The sequence below is a fragment of the Lathamus discolor genome, chromosome 6 (assembly GCF_037157495.1).
Source record: "Lathamus discolor isolate bLatDis1 chromosome 6, bLatDis1.hap1, whole genome shotgun sequence".
Classification (NCBI taxonomy): domain Eukaryota; kingdom Metazoa; phylum Chordata; class Aves; order Psittaciformes; family Psittacidae; genus Lathamus; species Lathamus discolor.
The window spans coordinates 70,494,287-70,515,693 of NC_088889.1; the positions used below are offsets into that span (position 1 = coordinate 70,494,287).

Genomic DNA, 21,407 nt, shown 5'->3' on the forward strand with positions numbered 1-21,407 from the left:
GTCTATGGATGATATTTTAACAGTAAACCTGATGATCTTTGGATCCTCGTTTGCACATGGTTGGTATAAGGAGCTATTTGTAGCAGTCTGGTAAAAGGGGGAGATTGTGATGAGATCTTATACAGAAGTTGTTCCCTGTGAGGGTGCTGAGGCCCTGGCACAGGTTGCCCAGAGAAGCTGTGGCTGCCCCATCCCTGGCAGTGTTTAAGGCCAGGCTGGATGGCACTTGGAGCAGCGTGGTCTAGTGGAAGGTGTCCCTGCCCATGACAGGGGCTGGAACTGGGTGAGCTTTAAGGTCCCTTCCAGCCCAAACCAGTCTGGGATTCTATGCTAATTAATATTTTAAATGTATTTAGATACTTCTAAAAGCTGCTGTGAGAGTTTAGGTGTACGTTGTCCCAATACATACCCATTCTCTCCCCATAATCTCTTTTTTTAGTATTTTTTCCTTTCATTTTAGTGCTCCCATTAGTAACATTTGCCTTCCTTTGGAACTTACAAACAAAAATGATGAGCATCATAACCCTTTAAAACAGAACTAATAGGATTCATAGGGTGTAGATTTAGTGGATCTCTATTTTCTCTGAAGTATTATCAATGTGTAAAGCTATAGTTACATTTTGCAAAGCACAATCTGCAGTGGACTTGAGCAAGGCTTCAGTGCTTCTTCTTGTTGAATAGCAACAGAAGCAAAGCTGAAATATTTTTTCCAGTGTCTGGTAGATGATGTTTAATTTAAGTAATTGAGAAATAAGTCTGAAAACAGACATACTTAATAGACATTAAGTAGCCGGGGATAAAAAAAGTGCAAATTTGTCTTGATGGGGGTGGGAGATGCTTTGTGTGTTTATATAGTGTGGGATTTTCCAGGGTCTAAATGAACAGGCAGCATGAATCTTGATACATAGAATTTATATTTTCTGGTCCTTTATATGTTGTTGAAAATGTCATTTCATTTTACTATCACTACATTTTTTAGGTGATTTTGCTCCACCTATTTTACATTTCACATGTAATAATTCTTGTGTCAGCTCAGATGTGTTAAAGCCTATGGCTGCCTACTGCAAACAGGAAATGACTTTTAAAAAACAAAAATAGAAAGGCAGGAATATAAATGAGTTCATATAGCTGTGTGTTATTCTAACCTCCTTTTAACATGCTGCTGGTAGTAATAGATCAATAACTTCAAAGGTGTGAAGCGTCTTCCAGGAAAGCTACAGTCCCACTCTGGAGACCCAATGTTGGTAAGGCAGTATGGAGAAATAGAGGAAGCAAAATGACGTTTCAAATAGTCCTGCCAGGAGCTGAATTTTCTCCACCTGTGTGATAGGAGTTGATTTTCAGATTCCCAAATCCTGATCACAGTATGTCTGAAAGGGCTCTGCTGTTCAGTGGAAGATGAAGTGAGAATAAAGTTGTCAGCATCTGCTATATTTTGTCCAGCTTTAAAAGTGTCTCTATTCTGTAAAGGAAACTGGCCTTGGAATCCAAATTTCATTTCACTGTTTGTTCTTTTGATGGATTGGATCATAACCTCCTGTTTGCTTCATTAAGGTAATAACCTGTACAGACCTAGGCTACAGCTGCATTTGAAAAGAAATGCAAAAGCAAGGAGATACGTGATTTCCAGGGTGTCCTCCTACAGCAGGTGGAAGTGGCAAGGAGTCACCTCAGTGTCATCTCACAGAACAGGAGGTGGCAACATCCCTGACAGATTAATCTTGCCTACGGGTAGGTTGGTTGCCTTTTCCAGCAGCCCTTTTGCCTGCCAGGTTAGTCAATGGTATTAGTACACCTGTGAAGCAGTGCAGCTAGAAGCAGCATCTGGCTGTTCCCAACTGTAGAGGCAAGGTAAAACTTAAATGGTCACAGACGTGGATCTAATCAGTGCTTAACTTTTGGACTTTCAACAGAACAAAAGTTCAGGATGTGTATAAGAGCTCCTTGGAGAGCACAGTGGTTCCTGGCTGGGCCTTTGCCAGTGCCTCGTCAACAGGTGTCAGCGACCCAAAAAAGCACTGCCCTCCCTGCCAGCGGCGGGGATCCTCTCTGGCATTCCCACTGCACAGCTCTGCTGGCCAGCAGGAATGACCCATAGGTCAGGAATGAGAGGCACTGCTGGGGTGGCACACTGCAGCTGCCTTGACATTTGCCTTGCTTTTCCTGGGGACGAAGCAGGGATTTCAGGCTCCAAGTCTAACAACCTTCTGGAAGGGAGGAAAAGATAAAAACAAACAATAAAAGCACCAAAAGGGGGAAGGAAGTGGTAGGTGAGTTGCTTGTAAGAATTAAGTTTTTTTTTCTTAGCCCAAGGATTAACCTGTAGCTTTGAAATTGGGAAGGTACAAGAGGTAGAGAAATGGTTTCAAATGTGCTGGAGGAGGATTCTGCTGCTAGGGGGCAATGTATAGTAAGCAGAATCACTCAGTATCTAGCAAAGATTTTAAAAAAGAACCCAAATCCAGAAAATACCTGACATACTGGTCTAGTGTGAGGTGCCCCTGCCCATGGCAGGGGGGTTGGAACCTTATCATTCCAACCCAAATAATCCTGTGATTCTATGATATTGCATATGCTAGCATTTCTTCTGCAGCAAGCATAGTATAAAGAAAACATACAGCCTTTATTTATACATGTGTGTGTATAATTTGTTTTTTCCATATATATCTCTCTGTGTCTGCCCAGCTTCCTCAGTATGCTTCTTCACTATTGCAAGGCCATTACCAATTCTGAGAGCTGCATACAACACTTTTGGTTAATTCATATGAAACAGATGTCTTCAGTTTAAGGAATCTAATCTCCATACAGTAGTATTTCAGAATACTTTGGGGAAGAGCTGATGTTAGGTTATTATAATACCAGTTAGCTCAGGGAACTCATCCTCTGTGATCCTTAATTGTATGTTCTGAATTTTATCCCAATTTATATAATCACAGAATCACAGAATCCCAGAGTGTTTTGGGTTGGAAGGGACCTTAAAGCTCATCCTGTTCCAACCCCTTGCCATGGGCAGGGACACCTTCCACTAGACCAGGTTGCTCTGAGCCCCATCCAACCTGGCCTTGAGAACACTGCCAGGGATGGGGCAGCCACAGCTTCTCTGGGCAACCTGTGCCAGGGCCTCACCACCCTCGCAGGGAACAACTTCTGCCTAAGATCTCATCTCAGTCTCCCCTCTGCCAGTTTAAACCCATTGCCCCTTGTCCTGTCCCTGCAGGCCCTTGTCCAAAGCACCTCTGCACATTCCTTGTCAGCCCCTTTAGGCACTGGAAGCTGCTCTAAGTTCTCCCTTGAGGCAGAAAGATATGTATGTGAACATTTAAAAGTCTTGAATAATTTTGTCTTGCAACACTTCTGCCTCTTCTTTGTTGAGAAAAACTAGTACAGCAAACTTACTTAGATTTCTTTGACTTTATTGTTCTAGCCACTTGCAGAGAAGCCAACTTCAGCAAAATCGCTGGTTTTAGACTAACCAATGAAATAGTTAATTTTTTACATATATATAATCATGCTGATTTGATAATTCCATTTTAGAACTAGTACAGGATGCTTCCGTTAAAACTGTGTTGTGTGAATGCAGTTTTCCTTTTATTTTAATGAAAAAATCTGGTGGTTTTCTTTTTTTTTTTTTTTTTTTCCTGCCAGTATTCAGTGTTTAGATGTGATTATGACTAATGTTAGACGATAAAGTCTGAGGGTACTAATGCAGAAAATATGCCCATTTCTAGAGCAGATTTTCAGTTCTAGTTCACCTGGTCATCAAACCCAAGGAAGGAGCATTATCCAAATAAGTAAAAGTTAAAGCATAACATGTCAAATTTCTGCAATGGAAAATCTATCAATTAAATAGTGTTAATTCTTGCAACAAGAGTTGGAGGACTTTTACAGATGAAATTTGAACAAAGGAGCAGATGTTTGCAAGTTTGAGGGGGTTTTATTAGTTTTTTTCCTATATTGTCATTCATATAAGTTGATCTACTTCAGATGAATATAGTGCATGTTTATTTAGTGCTGGAAATGGCACAGAGCCCCTTGTACCTGGTGCTTCTTGCATAGAAATCTTTTCAGAATGGCTAAAACATACCTAACTTTGTTGCAGTTCTCAAGGTCCTTGTAGTATCTCCATGCTCTGAATTGCAGCTAGTGGCTCAGGGTAATCCATGACATCCCCAGATTTCTGGTAAAACTCCCCCAGAGAGCAGCAAGGCAGTTGGAGAGCTGCTGCAAGTATCTATGGCTATTTTCTTTGTCTCATTTTACCTCACCCCTTACCAAAAAGGGACAGCTGTTAAAATAGCTGTATGGTCACATTCCCTATGGAGCTCTTTGTAAACATAAACGCTACCTAAAAGCCTGTTCTTTTATATCAGCTATGAAAAATGCAATATTATTAACAGGAAATATGGGAATAACCTAGCAGCACTGGTGCTAAGGAAGGTAGAAGTTCTATACACTGATGTTAACCAAATACTTCCTCAAACCTGGTTCATGGCTGGGATAAAAATTGGTATCAAATGCTTTTCAGCATCCCACACTCTTACAGAATGTGGATGATTCAAGGCAAGGAATACCTTAAAGTGTATCATTATATATTGTGTTCTTGCAGGGTGCTCTACAGTTCGTAACAAATGCTGGTAAATGACGAAGCAATACATAACAAGCTAAAAGAAGCATTGGGTGGGTCTGAGTCTATGTTCCAGGAATATTAGGAACTTCTGCTGTCTTGAAATCTATGGGTTTTCTAACAACTGCAGCTGTGGATATGGAGGAGAAAGGGCTAGTTGGTTATATGGCTGTGTTGAATGAAGTACGTCGAATGCTTCTTCAAACCATTGTTATACTGTTTTCTGCTTAGTAAATAGAAGACAGTGGATTAGTCAACGTTAGAAAGCAGCAAAGCTAGCAATTTTCACAATACTCTCCTTTTTCAGCTCCCAACAGAGAGATTAAGATGTGACTCTAGCTGGATTAAGACACTCATGTGCTTTATACTCTTCATATTGCATCTACTGTCTTGTCATAAATAATTCTGAACATGAGTTTATTTTGAGATGCAATTATTTTCCTTGTTTAATACAATTAACTCAAAGTAGAGGTTGATGTTTTTAAGTCTTTAAAAAACTCTATTCCATATAAAAAGTCTCTTGTGTTCCACAAGATACTGGTTTGACCTCTGCCAAATCAGCATAATTGCAGTAGATACAATCCCTCTGCGTTTGTAATTACCCAAGTGGCTTGGATGGCTTTACTTAGTATTAAATCCTGACATCATCTTGAAGTAGAGAAATACAACTCGCTGTGATTAAGATTGTATCATTAAAGTTCTCCCAATTCACATCTTTTCCAATAGATATAATGAACCAAACTGGTACGATTCATTGTCTACCTGAGGTATTTGTTCTTTCCAACATATTGCCAAGTTACAGATGGGTAAACAGCAGTGTAAATATATGCTCGCAGCTAGGTGATTGTTTGGCCTTGCACAATAGCACTGAATCATTTGAGCAGGTCTCCTTGCTCTCTACTGTGGATTTAACAAATGCTGCTCAGCAGTGCAGCTCCAGAGCACAGTTAGCTTGTTTGGACTCAATGAAGCTTGTGATTTTCTGCTCTAAACCTAATCCGTCCCAATCACAGTTTCAAAACTAGCACTTTTCAGTTCACAGGTTCATTGTGAAATACTCAGTATAGTCAGATCCATACTCTATAGAATCCCAGACTGGTTTGGGTCGGAAGGAACCTTAAAGCTCATGCAGTTCCATCCCCCTGCCATGGGCAGGGACACCTTCCACTAGACCAGGTTGCTCCAAGCCCTGTTCAACCTGGCCTTGAGCACTGCCAGGGATGGGGCAGCCACAGTTTCTCTGGGCAACCTGTGCCAGCGCCTCACCACCCTCACAGAGAAGAAGTTCTGCTAAGAGCTCATCTCAGTCTCCCCTCTGTCAGGTTAAATCCATTCCCCCTTGTCTTGCCCCTACAGGCCCTTGCCTAAAGTCTCTCTCCCCAGAGCTTTCTCTTCTCCAGGCTGAACAAGCCCACCTCTGTCAGCCTGTCTTCAGGGTAGAGGTACTCCAGCTCTTGGATCCCATCATTTGTCTTGTCTTCTTTGTGCTGCATAAATACAGGTAGCTCAGCCTCTACTTGTACACTTCAAGGCCACTGACCATTCTTACACAAACTTGTTCAAGTTTGTCAATGTCCTTCTTGTGTTGGGGAGCCAAAACTGGGCACAGCAGCTGTGTTCTGGCAAGTGCCAAATGAAGGAGAAGATTGCTTCCTTAGATCAGCTGTCTTGGCTTTTTTACTAATGGAGTCCTATATGCTGCTACCCTTCACCACTGAAGACAGTCACTCACTTTGAACCTGTCCACTAGGACCCTCAAGTCCTTCTCTGTGGAACTACATTCTTTCCACTTCATGCCCAGTTTGTGCTTGAGACTAGTCTGTCCAAGTGCAGGACTTCATATCTGACTTTGTTGAGTTCCATGTGGCTGTTCTCAGGCAATTCTTCCAGCCTTTGGAGATCCCTCCAGCTTATCAGCCATGCTCCTCAGTTTTACTTTGTCTGCAAACTTGTTTGGGAATGAGATTTTCACCGTCTCTTCCTTCCACAGCATCCCTGAAGTTCAGTCAAATCCAGACCAGTAGTCTGGTGAAGAGGAGTAACATGCTCTTAGGCTAAGACATAGCTAATGAACATGTGTTATCCATCTTCCCCTCATAAGCTTAGGGGCAACTCTAGGTAGGAGGGAAGTATTTTTCCTAATGGGCTATTTGTGTAAGATACCTGCTGCTATCTGCTCCAAGGACGGTGTTGACTATTTGCAGCAATAGCCTGTTGTAATATAGCTGCTATTAGAGTGTGCTCCTCTGCTTGGTTTTGTGGTTCGTTTCTGGGGGAGAGTTAATTTGGTATCCATTCTAAAATTCTTGCTTTATCGTCACTCGTTAGACAAGCAAATCCAGCTCCTGTGTGGTTAATAAAAAAGGCCAGACTGCTGCAGTGTTTTATTTTAATGTCAAAATGAATAAAATCTTGGAAAACTTTGCCTTCTATTGCTGGTATAAATGCACATATGCAAACACTAGTTTGCATTTTGTCTGGTTGCTTAGTTGGTAGGGAAATTTTTACATGAAATCATGTAGCCCATCTATGGACTTCAATAAGAAGTAGAAACGTATGGATGTCTGTCAGGGTGAGAGGGAGCCAACCTCAGACTTTCAAGATTTACTTAAATAAGAATGGTTCCATAAATCAGATACAGTACATAGGAACTTGAGAGGAAACCCACTGCTTAGTTTTTCAGCATGAACAAGTATTTGTTGAAGGAGAAAATGCCTACTGAAAAGGGGAAAACTCTGTGCCACCTATTGTCACCAGCTCATTTTCATACTATTTGTCTTTTTTCCCCCTTTTTTCCTTCTTTTACTGAGAATAAAAGTACTTTATGAGACCACAGAGTAAACACATCCCGAGACAGCAGTGCTTTAAAGTTAACTGAGCACGCCTCCTCCAGAGGAGGAAACCTATGTAGGGCTAAAGAGGACTGTGGAGGAGGCAGGGAGAAGGGGTGGGAGCCCTGCACAAGGGCTCATTGGCAGAAGAAGGCAGGAACAGGATACGTTTCACCTTTTGGGTGGCTCTGGGAGGAGCAAGGGTTGGGATTAAACGTGTCATGATGAAACTGTGCCTTTTCTTTTCAGACACAGACAGGTGTGGGGTGGATTTTCTGCCAGAAGATCTCAACGAGGCTCTGGAGGAGACAGATATGAGGGTGAACAAGACATATTCCTGTCTACCTGCTGAGGAGAAGGGGATCCACATTATCAACATCCGAGCTATAGAGGATATAGGATATGACCAGCATGAGAGTACAGTGAGTAAATGACTTGCCAGACATGTCATAACTGGTTTCCTGCACTTTACTCCTGAGCTTATTTCTCATTCTTTCCATTCCCAAGATGCTCTGGAATCTTCTCCCTCCTTTTTTCAGAGGTGCTGAGGATTGCCACCAGCCATAGCACACGCTAATTTAGTGGGGTTTGTTCTTTGATGTGAAGAAGGAAAGCAAGGGATCCTTATTTAACCTGTAGCATAAAAAGGGTCTGGCTGTTCTCCAAGTAAAGAATCTGGCAATGAGGCTGTGACAGCCTTTAAATTTCTTGGCCCATAAAGAGCAGAACAGAAAAAATGTCCAAAATTTCATGCAACAGCTATTGTTAATTTAGGTATAACTAATATTCTGTAGCATGCGATAAAGGTTCAATTTCCAGTGTCATTAATTGTGCCTTGGTGGACTCTTTAATACCAATTTTAAAAGTAATCTGAGTACCCAAAAGGATTAGGAGTTGGTTATGTCATAAACACATAAAAAGGAGTTTATTCAGGTGAAGGAACTGAGGTGGAGTGGGCTATTTAACAGTTCTCTCTGGGGAAAGCTGTACCAGACAAAGCAATGTTGAATTCATTGTGCTTGTGCTTAATTGGGATGGAGCATAGAGGAATAATTCTGTCTGAGTGTAAACATCCCTCCTCTGTGGTAAACTGAAATGTTGTTTCTCTGTCTCATTTGCAGCTGAACTGACATGAGCTTTACATTGTCCAAGTCAGTGTAACTCTCATTGTAGCAGCACTTCAAGAAGGGATGTGGCCTGAGTACCTTTTATCATTAATACCCCATCCTTAAAATAATCTAACCCTTGATTTCTTCAAAACAGGACCAACAGGCTTTGACTTTTTCAGCTGCATTCCTTTCACAGTGACATAAAGCTGTTCATAGAATCATGGAATGGAATCATAGAATAATTAGGGTTGGAAAGGACCTCAAGATCATCTAGTCCCAACCCCCCTGCTATGGGCAGGGACATCTAAACCATACCACCCAGGGCTTTATCCAACCTGGCCTTGAACACTGCCAGGGATGGAGCATTCACAACCTCCCTGGGCAACCCATTCCAGTGTCTCACCACCCTAACAGGAAAGAATTTCCTCCTTATATCCAATCTAAACTTCTCCTGTTTAAGTTTGAACTCATTACCCCTTGTCCTATCACTATAGTCCCTGATGAAGAGTCCATCCCCAGCATCCCTATAGGCCCCCTTCAGATACAGGAAGGCTGCTATGAGGTCCCCACGCAGCCTTCTCTTCTCCAGGCTGAACAGCCCCAACTTCCTCAGCCTGTCTTCATACGGGAGGTGCTCCAGTCCCGTGATCATCCTCGTGGTCCTCCTCTGGACTTGTTCCAACAGTTCCATGTCCTTTTTATGTTGAGGACACCAGAACTGCACACAATACTCCAGGTGAGGTCTCACAAGAGCAGAGTAGAGGGGCAGGATCACCTCCTTCGACCTGCTGGTCATGCTCCTTTTGATGCAGCCTAGGATACGGTTGGCTTTCTGGGCTGCGAGCGCACACTGAAGCCAGCTCATGTTCATTTTCTCATTGACCAGCACCCCCAAGTCCTCCTCCACAGGGCTGCTCTGAATCTCTTCTTTGCCCAACTTGTAGCTGTGCCTGCGATTGCTCTGACCCTGGTGTAGGACCTTGCACTTGTCATGGTTAAACTTCATAAGGTTGGCATCAGCCCACCTCACAAGCATGTCAAAGTCCCTCTAGATGGCATTCCTTCCCTCCAGCGCATCAACCGAACCACATAGCTTGGTGTCATTGGCAAACTTGCTGAGGGCGCACTCAATCCCACTGTCCATGTCACTGACGAAGATGTTAAACAAGACCGGTCCCAACGCTGATTCCTGAGGGAATCACAGAATCACAGAATCCCAAGGGTTGGAAGGGACCTCAAAAGATCATCTAGTCCAACCCCCCTGCAAGAGCAGGGTAACCTACAGTACATCACACAGGAACTTGTCCAGGCGGGCCTTGAATATCTCCAGTGTAGGAGACTCCACAACCCCCCTGGGCAACCTGTTCCAGTGCTCTGTCACTCTTACAGTAAAGAAGTTCTTCCTGATGTTAACGTGGAACTTCCTATGTTCCAGTTTACACCCATTGCCCCTTGTCCTATCACTGGATATCACTGAAAAAAGCCTAGCTCCATCATCCTGACACCTACCCTTCACATATTTGTAAACATTGATGAGGTCACCCCTCTGTCTCCTCTTCTCCAAGCTAAAGAGACCCAGCTCCCTCAGCCTCTCCTCATAAGGGAGATGTTCCACTCCCTTAATCATCTTTGTGGCTCTGCGCTGGACTCCTTCAAGCAATTCCCTGTCCTTCTTGAACAGAGGGGCCCAGAACTGGACGCAATATTCCAGATGCGGCCTCACCAAGGCTGAGTAGAGGGGGAGGAGAACCTCTCTTGACCTACTAACCACTCCCTTTCTAATGCACCCTAAGATGCCATTTGCCTTCTTGGCCACAAGAGCACATTGCTGGCTCATGGTCATCCTCCTATCCACCAGGACCCCCAGGTCCCTTTCCCCTTCACTACTTTCCAGCAGGTCAACCCCCAACCTGTACTGGTACATGGGGTTGTTCTTCCCCAGATGCAAGACTCTACACTTGCCCTTGTTAAATTTCATCAAGTTTCTCCCCGCCCAACTCTCCAGCCTGTCCAGGTCTCGCTGAATGGCAGCACAGTCCTCTGGTGTGTCAGCCACTCCTCCCAGTTTTGTGTCATCAGCAAACTTGCTGAGGGTGCACTCAGTTCCCTCATCCAGGTCATTGATGAAAATATTAAACAGCACCGGTCCCAGCACCGACCCCTGAGGAACTCCACTAGTCCACTTGTTACTGGTCTCCAGCTGGACATTGAGCCATTGACCACAGCTCTTTGTGTGCGGCCATCCAGCCAGTTCTTTATCCACCGAGTGGTCCATCTATCAAACTGATGTCTCTCCAGTTTAGCGACAAGGATGTTGTGTGGACAGTGCCGAACACTTTGCACAAGTCCAGGTAGATGACATCAACTGCTCTGCTTCTGTCCATCAGTTCTGTAGCCCCATCATAGAAGGCCATCAAATTGGTCAGGCAGGATTTCCCCTTAGTGAAGCCATGCTGGTTGTCACCAAGCACCTTGTTGTTTTTCATGTGCCTTAGCATGCCTTCCAGGAGAATCTGCTAAAAGATTTTGCCAGGCACAGAGGTGAGACTGACTGGTCTGTAATTCCGTGGGTCATCCATTTTCCCCTTCTTGAAAATGGGGGTTATATTTCCCTTTTCCCAGTCGTTGGGAACTTCACCTGACTGCCATGACTTTTCAAATATGATGGCCAGTGGCTTAGCAACTTCATTCGCCAGCTCCTTCAGGACCCACGGATGGATTTCATCAGGTCTCATGGACTTGTGCATGTTCAAGCTCTTAGGATGGTCTCGAACCAGGCCCTCTCCTACAGTAAGCCTAAGGTCTTCATTCCCACAGTCCCTGCATCTGCCTTCCAAGACTTGGGTGGTGTGGTCAGAGCCTTTGCCAGTGAAGACCGAGGCAAAGAAGTCATTCAGAACCTCAGCCTTCTCCAAATCCATGGTGGCCAGTTCTCCTTATAGGTTCCAGAGGGTGCCTGCGTTGTCCCTAGTCTGTTTTTTGTTTGCTACGTACCTGTAGAATCCCTTCCTGTTATCCTAAAGATCCCTAGCCAAGTTTAATTCTAACTGGGACTTAGCTTTCCTAACCTGGTCCCTAGCTTTCAGGACAACGTCCCTGTATTCTTCCGAGGCTGCCTGTCCTTGCTTCCACATTTTATAAGCTTCTTTTTTCCTTTAAATTTTTCTCAGCAGCTCCTTATCCATCCAAGGAGGTCTCCTGGCCCTCCTGCTGCACTTCCTTCTAGTTGGGGTGCAAGACTCCTGAGCTTGTAGCAGCTGATCCTTGAATATCAACCAACAGTCTTGGGCCCTACTAATATACTTATTGAGGCTTTAGCATATCCACAGTGCAGCACCTTCTCCTATATCATCAGTGAGGCCCCACAAGGGTCAACTTTTCAACAGAAAAGGTCAAAGCGATGTGAAGAAGCTCTCATTCAGTCTCTGCAGTATGACCCATCCCCTTCCCCATACAGTGGCTCAAAGAGACACCAGGGTTTTTCCATGCCCTTTTCTCCAGCCGTGGTATGCTTTAGGAAAAGAGGATATACTGATCTCTCCTGAGCTCCTCAAGTAGTTAGAAAAACCTGGTGTATACTCACCACTGTCATCTTCTAGAGCCATTATCAGTCCTGCCCATTTCCCTTATCTATTAGTCTACAGAACAGACCAGTTAATTTGTCCTTCCTGAAGTCAACACAATGAAGGTAGGATGTTTGTGGGGTCTGAGTCTTCTGCCTATTTTAATCTCCCTGCATTGGGTTCAGCCCAGTTTAGACCGGAGGTTAGGGACTGTTCCTTCCCCAAAAGGGTGTTCCTGTCATTGGAACAGGCTGCCCAGGGCAGTGGTGGAGTCCCTGTCCCTGGGAGTGTTCACAAACTGTGTAGACGAGGCCCTCAGTGACATGGTTTAGTGGTGGCCTTGGCAGTGCTGGTGCATGGTTGGACTTGGTGATCTTAAAGGTTGTTTCCAACTTCACTAATTCTGTGATTCAGAAATTGATGTTTAATTAATCAATGATTAATAGAGCTTTAAAACATAAATACAATTACTTTCTTTCAAAGAAATCACAGTGTTCCTGTATGTTGTTTACAACTCTTTGAGGCTTTATAACCTGAAAATCCAGTTAGCTACTATTTCTTTATATTTTGCTTCTACAGAACTTTGCATAACTAACTGAGTTGCCAGCCACAAGCAGACTGTCAGCTTGCTTAGAAACATATTCTGGATTCACAGGTGCATGCCATTAATTATAAAGCAGTCAGAAAATAATACTTAATAATGGACTTCTATATTGTAGTTAAGCTTAAGAACTAAATAGGAATATCTAGACAGGGCGCAAACAGGAGCAGCCTATGCCCTGAAGAATGTGTTAATGTTATGACTAAATAAGACAGATGTGGAGCGGGAGAAAGAGGGAATATGACAGAGTGAATGACATAGTGGCAGCAAATGCTAAACTGTTTTACTCTGTGTTTATGTATTTGGAGCAAAGGGTTTAAGTTCAATGGAAAAGAGAGGTGTGATGCTGGAGGATCCCACTGCAAGCAGCTGTGTGTGCTTCAGCCCAGAACCCCCCCACATGCTGGGCTGCATCCCCAGAGTGTGAGAAGCAGGCCAAGGGGGGGGATTCTGCCCCTCTACTGTGCTCTGGGGAGAAACCCCTCGCTGCAGTCCTGTGTCCAGCTCTGGGGCAACAACACAGGAGGGATGTGGAGCTGTTGGAATGAGTCCAGAGGAGGCCACAGTGATGCTGCAAGGGCTGGAGCAGCTCTGCTCTGGAGACAGGATGAGAGAGCTGGGCTTGTTCAGCCTGGAGAAGAGAAGGCTCCTTAAGGGGAGACCTTAGAGCAGCTTCCAGTGCCTAAAGAGGCTACAAGAAACCCGGAGAGGGGCTTTGGACAAGGGCCTGTAGGGACAGGCCAAGGGGGAATGGCTTTAACCTGCCAGAGGGGAGATTGAGGTGAGATCTTAGGAAGAAGCTTTTCCCTGTGAGGGTGCTGAGGCACTGGCACAGGGTGCCCAGAGAAGCTGTGGCTGCCCCATCCCTGGCAGTGTTCACGACCAGGTTGGATGGGCCTTGGAGCAACCTGGTCTAGTGGAAGGTGTCCCTGCTTGTGGCAGGGGGTTGGAACTGGATGAGCTTTAAGGTCCCTTCCAACCCAAACCAGTCTGGGATTCTGTGAAAAGGAGAGAGAAGCAGATAGCAAAGGCAGGCATGGAGTGAAGCTGTGAGGGACTGAGGGGGTGTAGACCTGCAGCCAAGCTGGCCCTGGGCAGACATAGTCAAGTCAAGCTTTGGAAGGTAACAAATGTTCCGCATTCCCACTTCAGACTGGCTGGCATCTCGGGCCCTTGCTGTCTGCAGTCCTCCTTGTTGCTTGGTATTGCTCTGTGCTCGTCTTATTACACTTGTCTAATTACTTACACTTCCTCCTCCTTTCAAACTCAGGAAGTTGGGATTTCCTGCTTGAATTTGTTGTCCAAGTAAAAATTTTGCTGAGGCAAAAAAGGGAGATCAGTCTGTCCCTTAGATGCAATGATTTATGGTTAAGGTAGCCGGGACCTGCCCTCCCCAAAAGGATGTTCAGAGAAAGATGTAAATTTGTGTAACATTGTGTGGGTTTTGATGACGTTTTGGCCATATTGGCTGTGATATACTGTGCAGTAAACTCAGAGGTTGCTCTTTTAATCTGCTTTTTAAATAGCTCTTTCCAGATAACTTAGATTCATGGTCTTATGTGTGAAAGCAGGAGGTATACATATCCCAAATGGATTTTGACTGATACAATTTCTAACTCATAGACAATTGGTATCATTTTGAGCAGAAGTCCTTTTCCCTACATGGAGGCTTAACATACCTATGCAAAATTAAAGGCCAGAAAATGTCCCTGAAATTATCCACTCATTTTTTGTAAAAAAAGTCCATACAGCATTTTTTGTAAAAACAAATGCAAGTTACCAGTGAGTTTTCATGCTTTTTGAATGGTCTGTGTATCTCTGAGGGCAGAATCATGAATCAGGCATGGGAAGTGCTATTGAAAGGAGAAATGAATAATTGTTAGTACTTTTTTATGTTTCTACAGTTGCCCTGGGCAGTTTTTCAGATAGATGCTTGGAAATGGAATTGTGTTTTAAGTCTTACATCTCTTGCATCTTGCAGTACTTACACAGCATTAATTCAAGATGGGAATAAAACCTTTGGCACCATTAGATTGCAAAGCCACAAAGGTTTTATAAGTGGCGAAAAAAAAGGGGATGGACTCAGTGAGCAGTGAACTTTCCTGGCTATGGGCCATCTGTAGTTTTGGCCTGGCTTCTTGACCAGCTGGCTCCCTTCAGTCTGTATCTAAGATGATCTCTTTTTCAGATGATACGAACTTGCAATGATAGATAAGTGAGAAATGTTTCCACATGATATTAATCTATTTGTCAGAATTGAAACCCCGATATGTCTTGAGTGGAAAAAGACAGATGATCTTAGTGGTGATTAACCCCCAAAGGAGAGAACCAAATCTACCAAGTAGATGACTTATGAACTAGTGTGCTGGTAGTTAGATTAAATCCCAGTCATTTTATCTATTTATTTCTGGCCAATGAAATCCAGCTGGCTAGCTGTAAAATTGCAGGTGTTAACTTGCAAAATTGTTTTGAGTAATTATAAGGGGGGCTCCTCCCCTCTACTTGCTGTTTGAAGATAGGTCAATGTGTGCTCCAGGCAAGGAGTCTTTGATACAAGGATATGGTCTGTCTGGTGTCCGTGTTGGCACGTGTACTCATTCTTCTTCTCCTCTCTCCTTCTCCACACCCCCATTCCCTGCTTCCAGTTATTAAATTCCCTATCCAAAAATCCAGATGCTGACTGCAAATACGGACTCTACTTCAAAGATGGCAAGAGAAAAGTAGACTACATCCTAGTTTATCAATACAAGAAGTCCTCAGCAGGGAGGACGATCACTAGGAGAGCTCATAATGATTCAACTGCTCGGAGCACCAAGCAGGAGCAGCCCCTTCCTGGGAAAGGAGTGCAGCTGGAGATGGGGGAAAGCGAGCCTCACATGGATTACCACGAAGATGACAAGAAATTTCGCAGGGAGGCGTACGAAGGGAACCTTGTGGAGGCTGGCCTGGAACTGGAACATGATGAGGATGTAAGGAGCCATTTCAAAGACAAAGATAAGGAGGATAACTGGTGATTGAATCCTGGGAGATGTTACACAAGCTCAACTCTTCCAGAATTTGATTCCAGTTCTCGCAGCGCCATCCTTGCCCAGTGATTTAATTCACTTCACAGCAATGGGCCGTGGTGGTGTTAATGCTGCAGTGAGGTGAAATTCCTTACTTTTCTTGGCCAGGACTCATGGCACATCCGCTGTTGCACAGCTTGTTGATGTGTTGCCATATCTAGATGTGAGTCTTAGACTGCTCTCAACTTTGCTCCAAGTACTAATCCCAGTTTGGTGGGTTTACAGTATAATGTGGTTTGGAGCCACTGGTAAATCCAGTTCTGATGAAAAATATCTGATACTGACAGTGACATTTCCCTACCTCAGTATACACTTCAGGGGAATGCAATTTGCTCAGGAGGTTCCGGTACATGCTTTAGCTGGAGCACGTGGGTCTTCTGTTATAGTTTACTCTTTCCATTCTTAGATATGAACAGTACAGCTTGTAACACTTTCACCTGTACCCTGAAAACAGCATATTCTATTAAAAGACCATTAGACTCTGCGAAAAATGATGTGTGTGAAGTACTGCCAGTGTGTGATTAGTAGGAATAAGCAGAGCGATATTGACTTCAAAGTAAACTATTATAATTAACTGATCCAACCGATATGCCTGAAATTCCTGTGAAGGAGGGTAAACATTTATGCTGATTTTCTTTACTGGATCTAAAAGTTGAGATCAGACTTGTGATCAGAGTGTTAAATAACTTAATCTGCCACCTATTACCCACAAATTACAGGCAGATACATAATGAGATATATATAAAATATATATATCATATGTCTGTCTTAGGGAGAAACCTTGTATCAGTCTTCTAATACTTAAAGGGAGCCTACAAAAAATTTGTAGAGGGGCTTTTAATAAGGGCGAGGTGGCATGGCTTTAACCTGACAGAGGGGAGATTGAGATGCAACATTAGGCAGAAGTTCTTCCCTGTGAGGGTGCTGAGGCGCTGGCACAGGTTGCCCAGAGAAGCTGTGGCTGCCCCATCCCTGGCAGTGTTCAAGGCAAGGTTGGACAGTGCTTGGAGGAGCCTGGTCTAATGGCAGCGGGGTTGGAATTGGGTCGGCTTTAAGGTCTCTTCCAACCCAAACCAGTCTGGGATTTTTGATTCATATGATCTATGAAATAAAACACATATTTTGCATGTTATAATGCAGAAACCCACTTTCATTTCTCTGTCCCCAGGTGGTTATAAGACTTGCTTTCTATAAAACTTGCAATTTGTTGTAGCGAACTGGAAGCTTGCTGTGCAAGCCATAGATAGTTAAATCCTTAGCAAAGTGGGAGGCCCCACCTGTGACATGTAATATTGTTTGAAATGACAGATGAGGGCTCAGAGTTCAAGCCAGAACACCATGAAAGAGAGAGAACTCTGCTCTTTCAGTACAAGATACCAAACCAGATCAGGAATGTATAGAGATGAAAGCAAGCCACAGGGATTTGCACCAGCTTCCATTTCCAGTTCATTCAGTGTAGGGGGAAAAACCTGCAATCCCTTGGGCTTGAAAAGCACACCCCAAAGTTGCACTGTAGGCCATACTAATTGCAAAGGAAGCATAGGTTTCTTAAACAGATTATGTTTGCTAAGTCACTGAAACTCCCTTCCATGAAATAAATTCGAAGGTGATTTGGAAGCCATGCCCTATGAGGAGACTGGCAGTTACTTATGACCTCTGAGTAACTGATTTCTAGAAAGCCAGTGTGGAATGTTGCTGCATGACAGCTAGTTATTATAATTACTGCCTGAATTGACACAGCAGTGAGATTAGAAAGATTCATTCAAGCTTCTTGATCTTCTGTTTGCTGAGTGCCTGCTAGTTTAATGTAATTTCTCCAGTGGCTTTGAAATTATGACTCCTTTGAAATTATTGACTCCTTGGGAGTCAATACAGGTGCATGTGAGAGTGTCAGGAGCAAAATTCAGCTCAGAGAACTAGTGGGATGCAGGCAAACATTATAATTAACTTTGCTCCTTTTTTAATTTTTTGTTTTGTTTAATTCTACCTACCGGTTTTCCTAGTTAAAATCCTTAGTGTTTTAATGCAGATGTTCAATTCTGTACCTGAGACTGCTTTCTTCCTGCAGTTCTGAGACTCTGAGCAGCTCTTAGGAGGCAGCACAGACTCTTTCAGCTCAACACACTTAAGAAATCATACCATTTGGCTGGATGCCTATACTTCAGATTTAACTGCCTTAGTCTGTATTTGTGTCCATAGTCATTAGCTTTTATTTCCCAAACCATTTTGATCTGTTTAACCTTGTGGTAATTGTTCTGGAAGACAATAGCATTTTTGAGTCAAATTTTATAGCAGCTCAGCACAAAGAGGTGTTCAGTGATTGTTCTGTTGCTAGAAACTGGCTGTCCGAAACGAAGGAGATTTATTGTGTTGGTGGTAATAGTAACAATAGTTTGTTCCTGAAACACTTGTGAAACACAAGGGGAAAAATATGTAATTTCCTTTCTTCAGTAACCTTTTGTTTTTTTTCAGTAAACCTCTTGCTTTTTTCTTTAAAGACTAAAATCCATGGGATTGGATTCGTAAAAATACATGCACCATGGAATGTGTTGTGTCGAGAGGCTGAATTTCTTAAGCTCAAGATGCCCACAAAAAAGGTGAGTCCTGATTTTCTTTTTTTGCTCCTCTGGAAGATATAGTTTAAACATATCTCTGAGCACCTTATAAACATGGACCTTTCTTCCCACAAGTGTTTTTAAAATAGTTGACTAATCTGTACAGAAAATAAGTGCCACAGACTTGCTTACTCGGGAAAGCAGAAAGAATAAATGGAAGGAGGAATGGAAATCCAGAATTCCTGGCATGTACCTGTACACACTGACAGTTATCTCATATGATGCCTCATCCTCACAGTGTGTTTTAAAAGAAGAGGTTGCAACTAATGATGACATTTCTGTGTGTGTTTCAGAGGCTTTTTCCTCACCTGAAACACTGGACTGCTAAAAATGATCACGAGGCTACCAATTTGTTTGCAGTGTTGCTGGGTTTAGTGAGTAGTCATATACATCATTAGTCATGTTTACAGGAGTTGGGACTACTGTACCGCAAAATAAATTACCTTTCAGAAGATTTGAAATATCATTAAAGAAATGACAGTGTATTTTCATCAGTTCTAAATCATCTGTGATAGATGGCTACCTGTTCACTGAGCATAGCTTAGAGATGGATTAATATTTAAACACTTACTAAGTGCACATCCCAGACTTACAGAGGGAAGTCTATAATGGAGCAAGAGACAGTCTTAAAGCCCAGCGTCAGTTGTTACAACACTAAAGCCACACTTTTGGTTTGGATTTCAGATTAATCCCCATTATTGCCTCACTCGCCACTGGTTTTAATCGGAAGCACAATAAGGTAAAAAAAGTCTGTTGTGATCCTGTGGTTAAAGCTGCTTTGCCACAAAAGAGAAGTTATATGGGCATTCTGTGAGGCTTTTTACTGAGTGTGAAAGAGGTCATCTAGCCCTGCAGGCATTACCCAGGAGAAGTCATGTGCCTCAGAACACCCTCAGACCCCTAAAGCCTTATATCCAGACAAGCATCTTCCTGCAGTGGGAGCCTGGCCCTGCATCTGCGCATAGTTTATGTGGCTCAGAGAGGGAAGCCTGTAAAATCCTCTTCTGTGACCTGCTAACACAATTTCTGCATTTAGTGCTACAGAGCTGCAGTTGCAATTCAAGATATCGTGGTTCATTTATATGGAAAAGGGGAAACTCCTGAAACCTGCACAATATTCCCAGGAAAGCCCTCTGAGACAGGAGTCCACTTCTACTGTTTTGCACAGGGACTCAGTGTCTCCTTCATTTCTTTGTCCCATTGCACAACGAAAATAGTAAATGCCAGAGGAGCTGGTGTCTCAGGAGCCGGTGCTGATTATATGTCCATTGCACATCTCAGTCTGATTGTTTAGAATCAAACACAGGCCATGTTTTGGCTCAGAGGAAGAGCAGTATCCTTCCTCTGCTTGCCTTGGTTTGGTTTTCCCATCCATCTCTGTCTTTCTGAATGTTTTCAAGAAGGTAAGCTATACTTCTTGATAATTTATTGTGATGTATTTATGTAATTGATGGTTTATTCCTTACAGTTCACTATCATTTAATGGTAAGAAAAAGCACTGAAGTTTTACTGTTTTTCTCTTTGTCCACTCAGATGTATCAGATCAATCAGACCCACGGTCTTCTGAAAAAGATTAATTCTGTCATTCAAAAAATAACAGAACCCATCCAGCCAAAAGTAGCAGAACACAAACCTCAGACAGTGAAGCGCCTCTCCTACCCCTTCTCCAGAGAGAAGCAGCACTTGTAAGTGAAAGCTTTGTGTAAATGTCTGTGTCAAGAGGTTCCAGCCTTTCTGCTAGTAGCTAAGGCGCCAAGAGGTGACAGGGAAAATGAATGCTAGCACTTTCTTAGGGATTAGAAGAAATCTGGAGAGGGGCTTTGGACAAGGGCCTGTAGGGACAGGACAAGGGGCAATGGCTTTAACCTGACAGAGGGGAGATTGAGATGAGCTCTTAGGCAGAAACTCTTCCCTTTGAGGGTGGTGAGGCACTGGCACAGGTTGCCCAGAGAAGCTGTGGCTGCCCCATCCCTGGCAGTGCTCAAGGCCAGGTTGGATGGGGCTTGGAGCAACCTGGTCTAGTGGAAGGTGTCCCTGCCCATGGCAGGGGGTTGGAACTGGATGAGCTTTAAGATCCCTTCCCACCCAAACCAGTGTGGGATTCTGTGATTACTATAAAGAATATTTCCATTTTGCAGTAAATACACTTTTTTCTTTTTCCTCACTGTTGAGGAATGAGGCTTGTAGAGCCCCTCTTGTGAAATCTGTGTGGTTTAGCTACTGTTGTGGTATATAATACATATCTATGTAACTCTACGCATCAACTCTTAGACTTGCCAAACACGATTTGTAATGTGATTTGCAGTAGTCTCTTTTCCATGTAAAACAAAATGCTTGGTGAAACTCATAGCCGAAGATGTGGGTTGATAAATTTCAGAATAATTTCAGTCATCTGGTATGGGCAGCTCAGACATGTTCTGTCAGCCAGGCCTTGTCTTTGAAAACGTGATGAATTCGGTGGTAGCTTTGCCTTCGATTTCATATCAGAAAGATTAAGCTGTGAATGTGGGTGTAGGAGAAGATCATAAGGTGAGGCCCAGCCAAAGGTTTGACTGCCCTGGATTGCTTTGCGGCTCCTCTTCCTTGGCCAGCATCCCAGAGGAGAAGCTTTGAAGGCTGTGTTTATGTATGTGCCAGCTGGAACAAATAACAGTCCTAGGGCAGGAATTCTTCATGGTACATAAAGGGGTTTTAGTTTTTAATCAAGAGATGCAGAACACTGATGGAGTTGTGTGTGTCAGTTGGGCCAGGCAATGTTTGTGAAATTTGACAAGTTCTTGGACTTGCATGTAGGATGTTCCTGCAGCTTAGGAGAAGGCCCCAAAGGTGCTCCTTAGGTTAGCTGTGGATGTACCTTATGCTTTTTGCAGTGGTGGCTTTTTAAAGTGATCCTACCTGTGCCTGTGCTGAACAAGGGAGTGTCATGGTTTAAACACAGTCAGCCATAAATCACTCAGTCATTCTCTTACTCCCCCCCTTTTTGTCCTCCCCCTGCTCCT

The 21,407-nt window shown here is 43.5% G+C and overlaps 1 protein-coding gene across 7 annotated transcripts in view; it reads left to right on the forward strand.

Moving 5' to 3' along the window:
- Positions 1 to 21,407, forward strand: part of ANO1 (anoctamin 1) — an 82,140-nt gene that overhangs the window by 19,964 nt on the left and 40,769 nt on the right. For all 7 annotated transcript variants that reach the window (XM_065683463.1, XM_065683460.1, XM_065683457.1 and 4 more), the window contains exons 2-5: positions 7,705 to 7,877; positions 15,374 to 15,697; positions 18,292 to 18,390; positions 19,942 to 20,093. In XM_065683463.1, coding sequence (XP_065539535.1) covers positions 7,770 to 7,877; positions 15,374 to 15,697; positions 18,292 to 18,390; positions 19,942 to 20,093 — 683 coding nt within the window. In that variant the 5' untranslated portion in view covers positions 7,705 to 7,769. The remainder of the gene's footprint in view (positions 1 to 7,704; positions 7,878 to 15,373; positions 15,698 to 18,291; positions 18,391 to 19,941; positions 20,094 to 21,407) is intronic.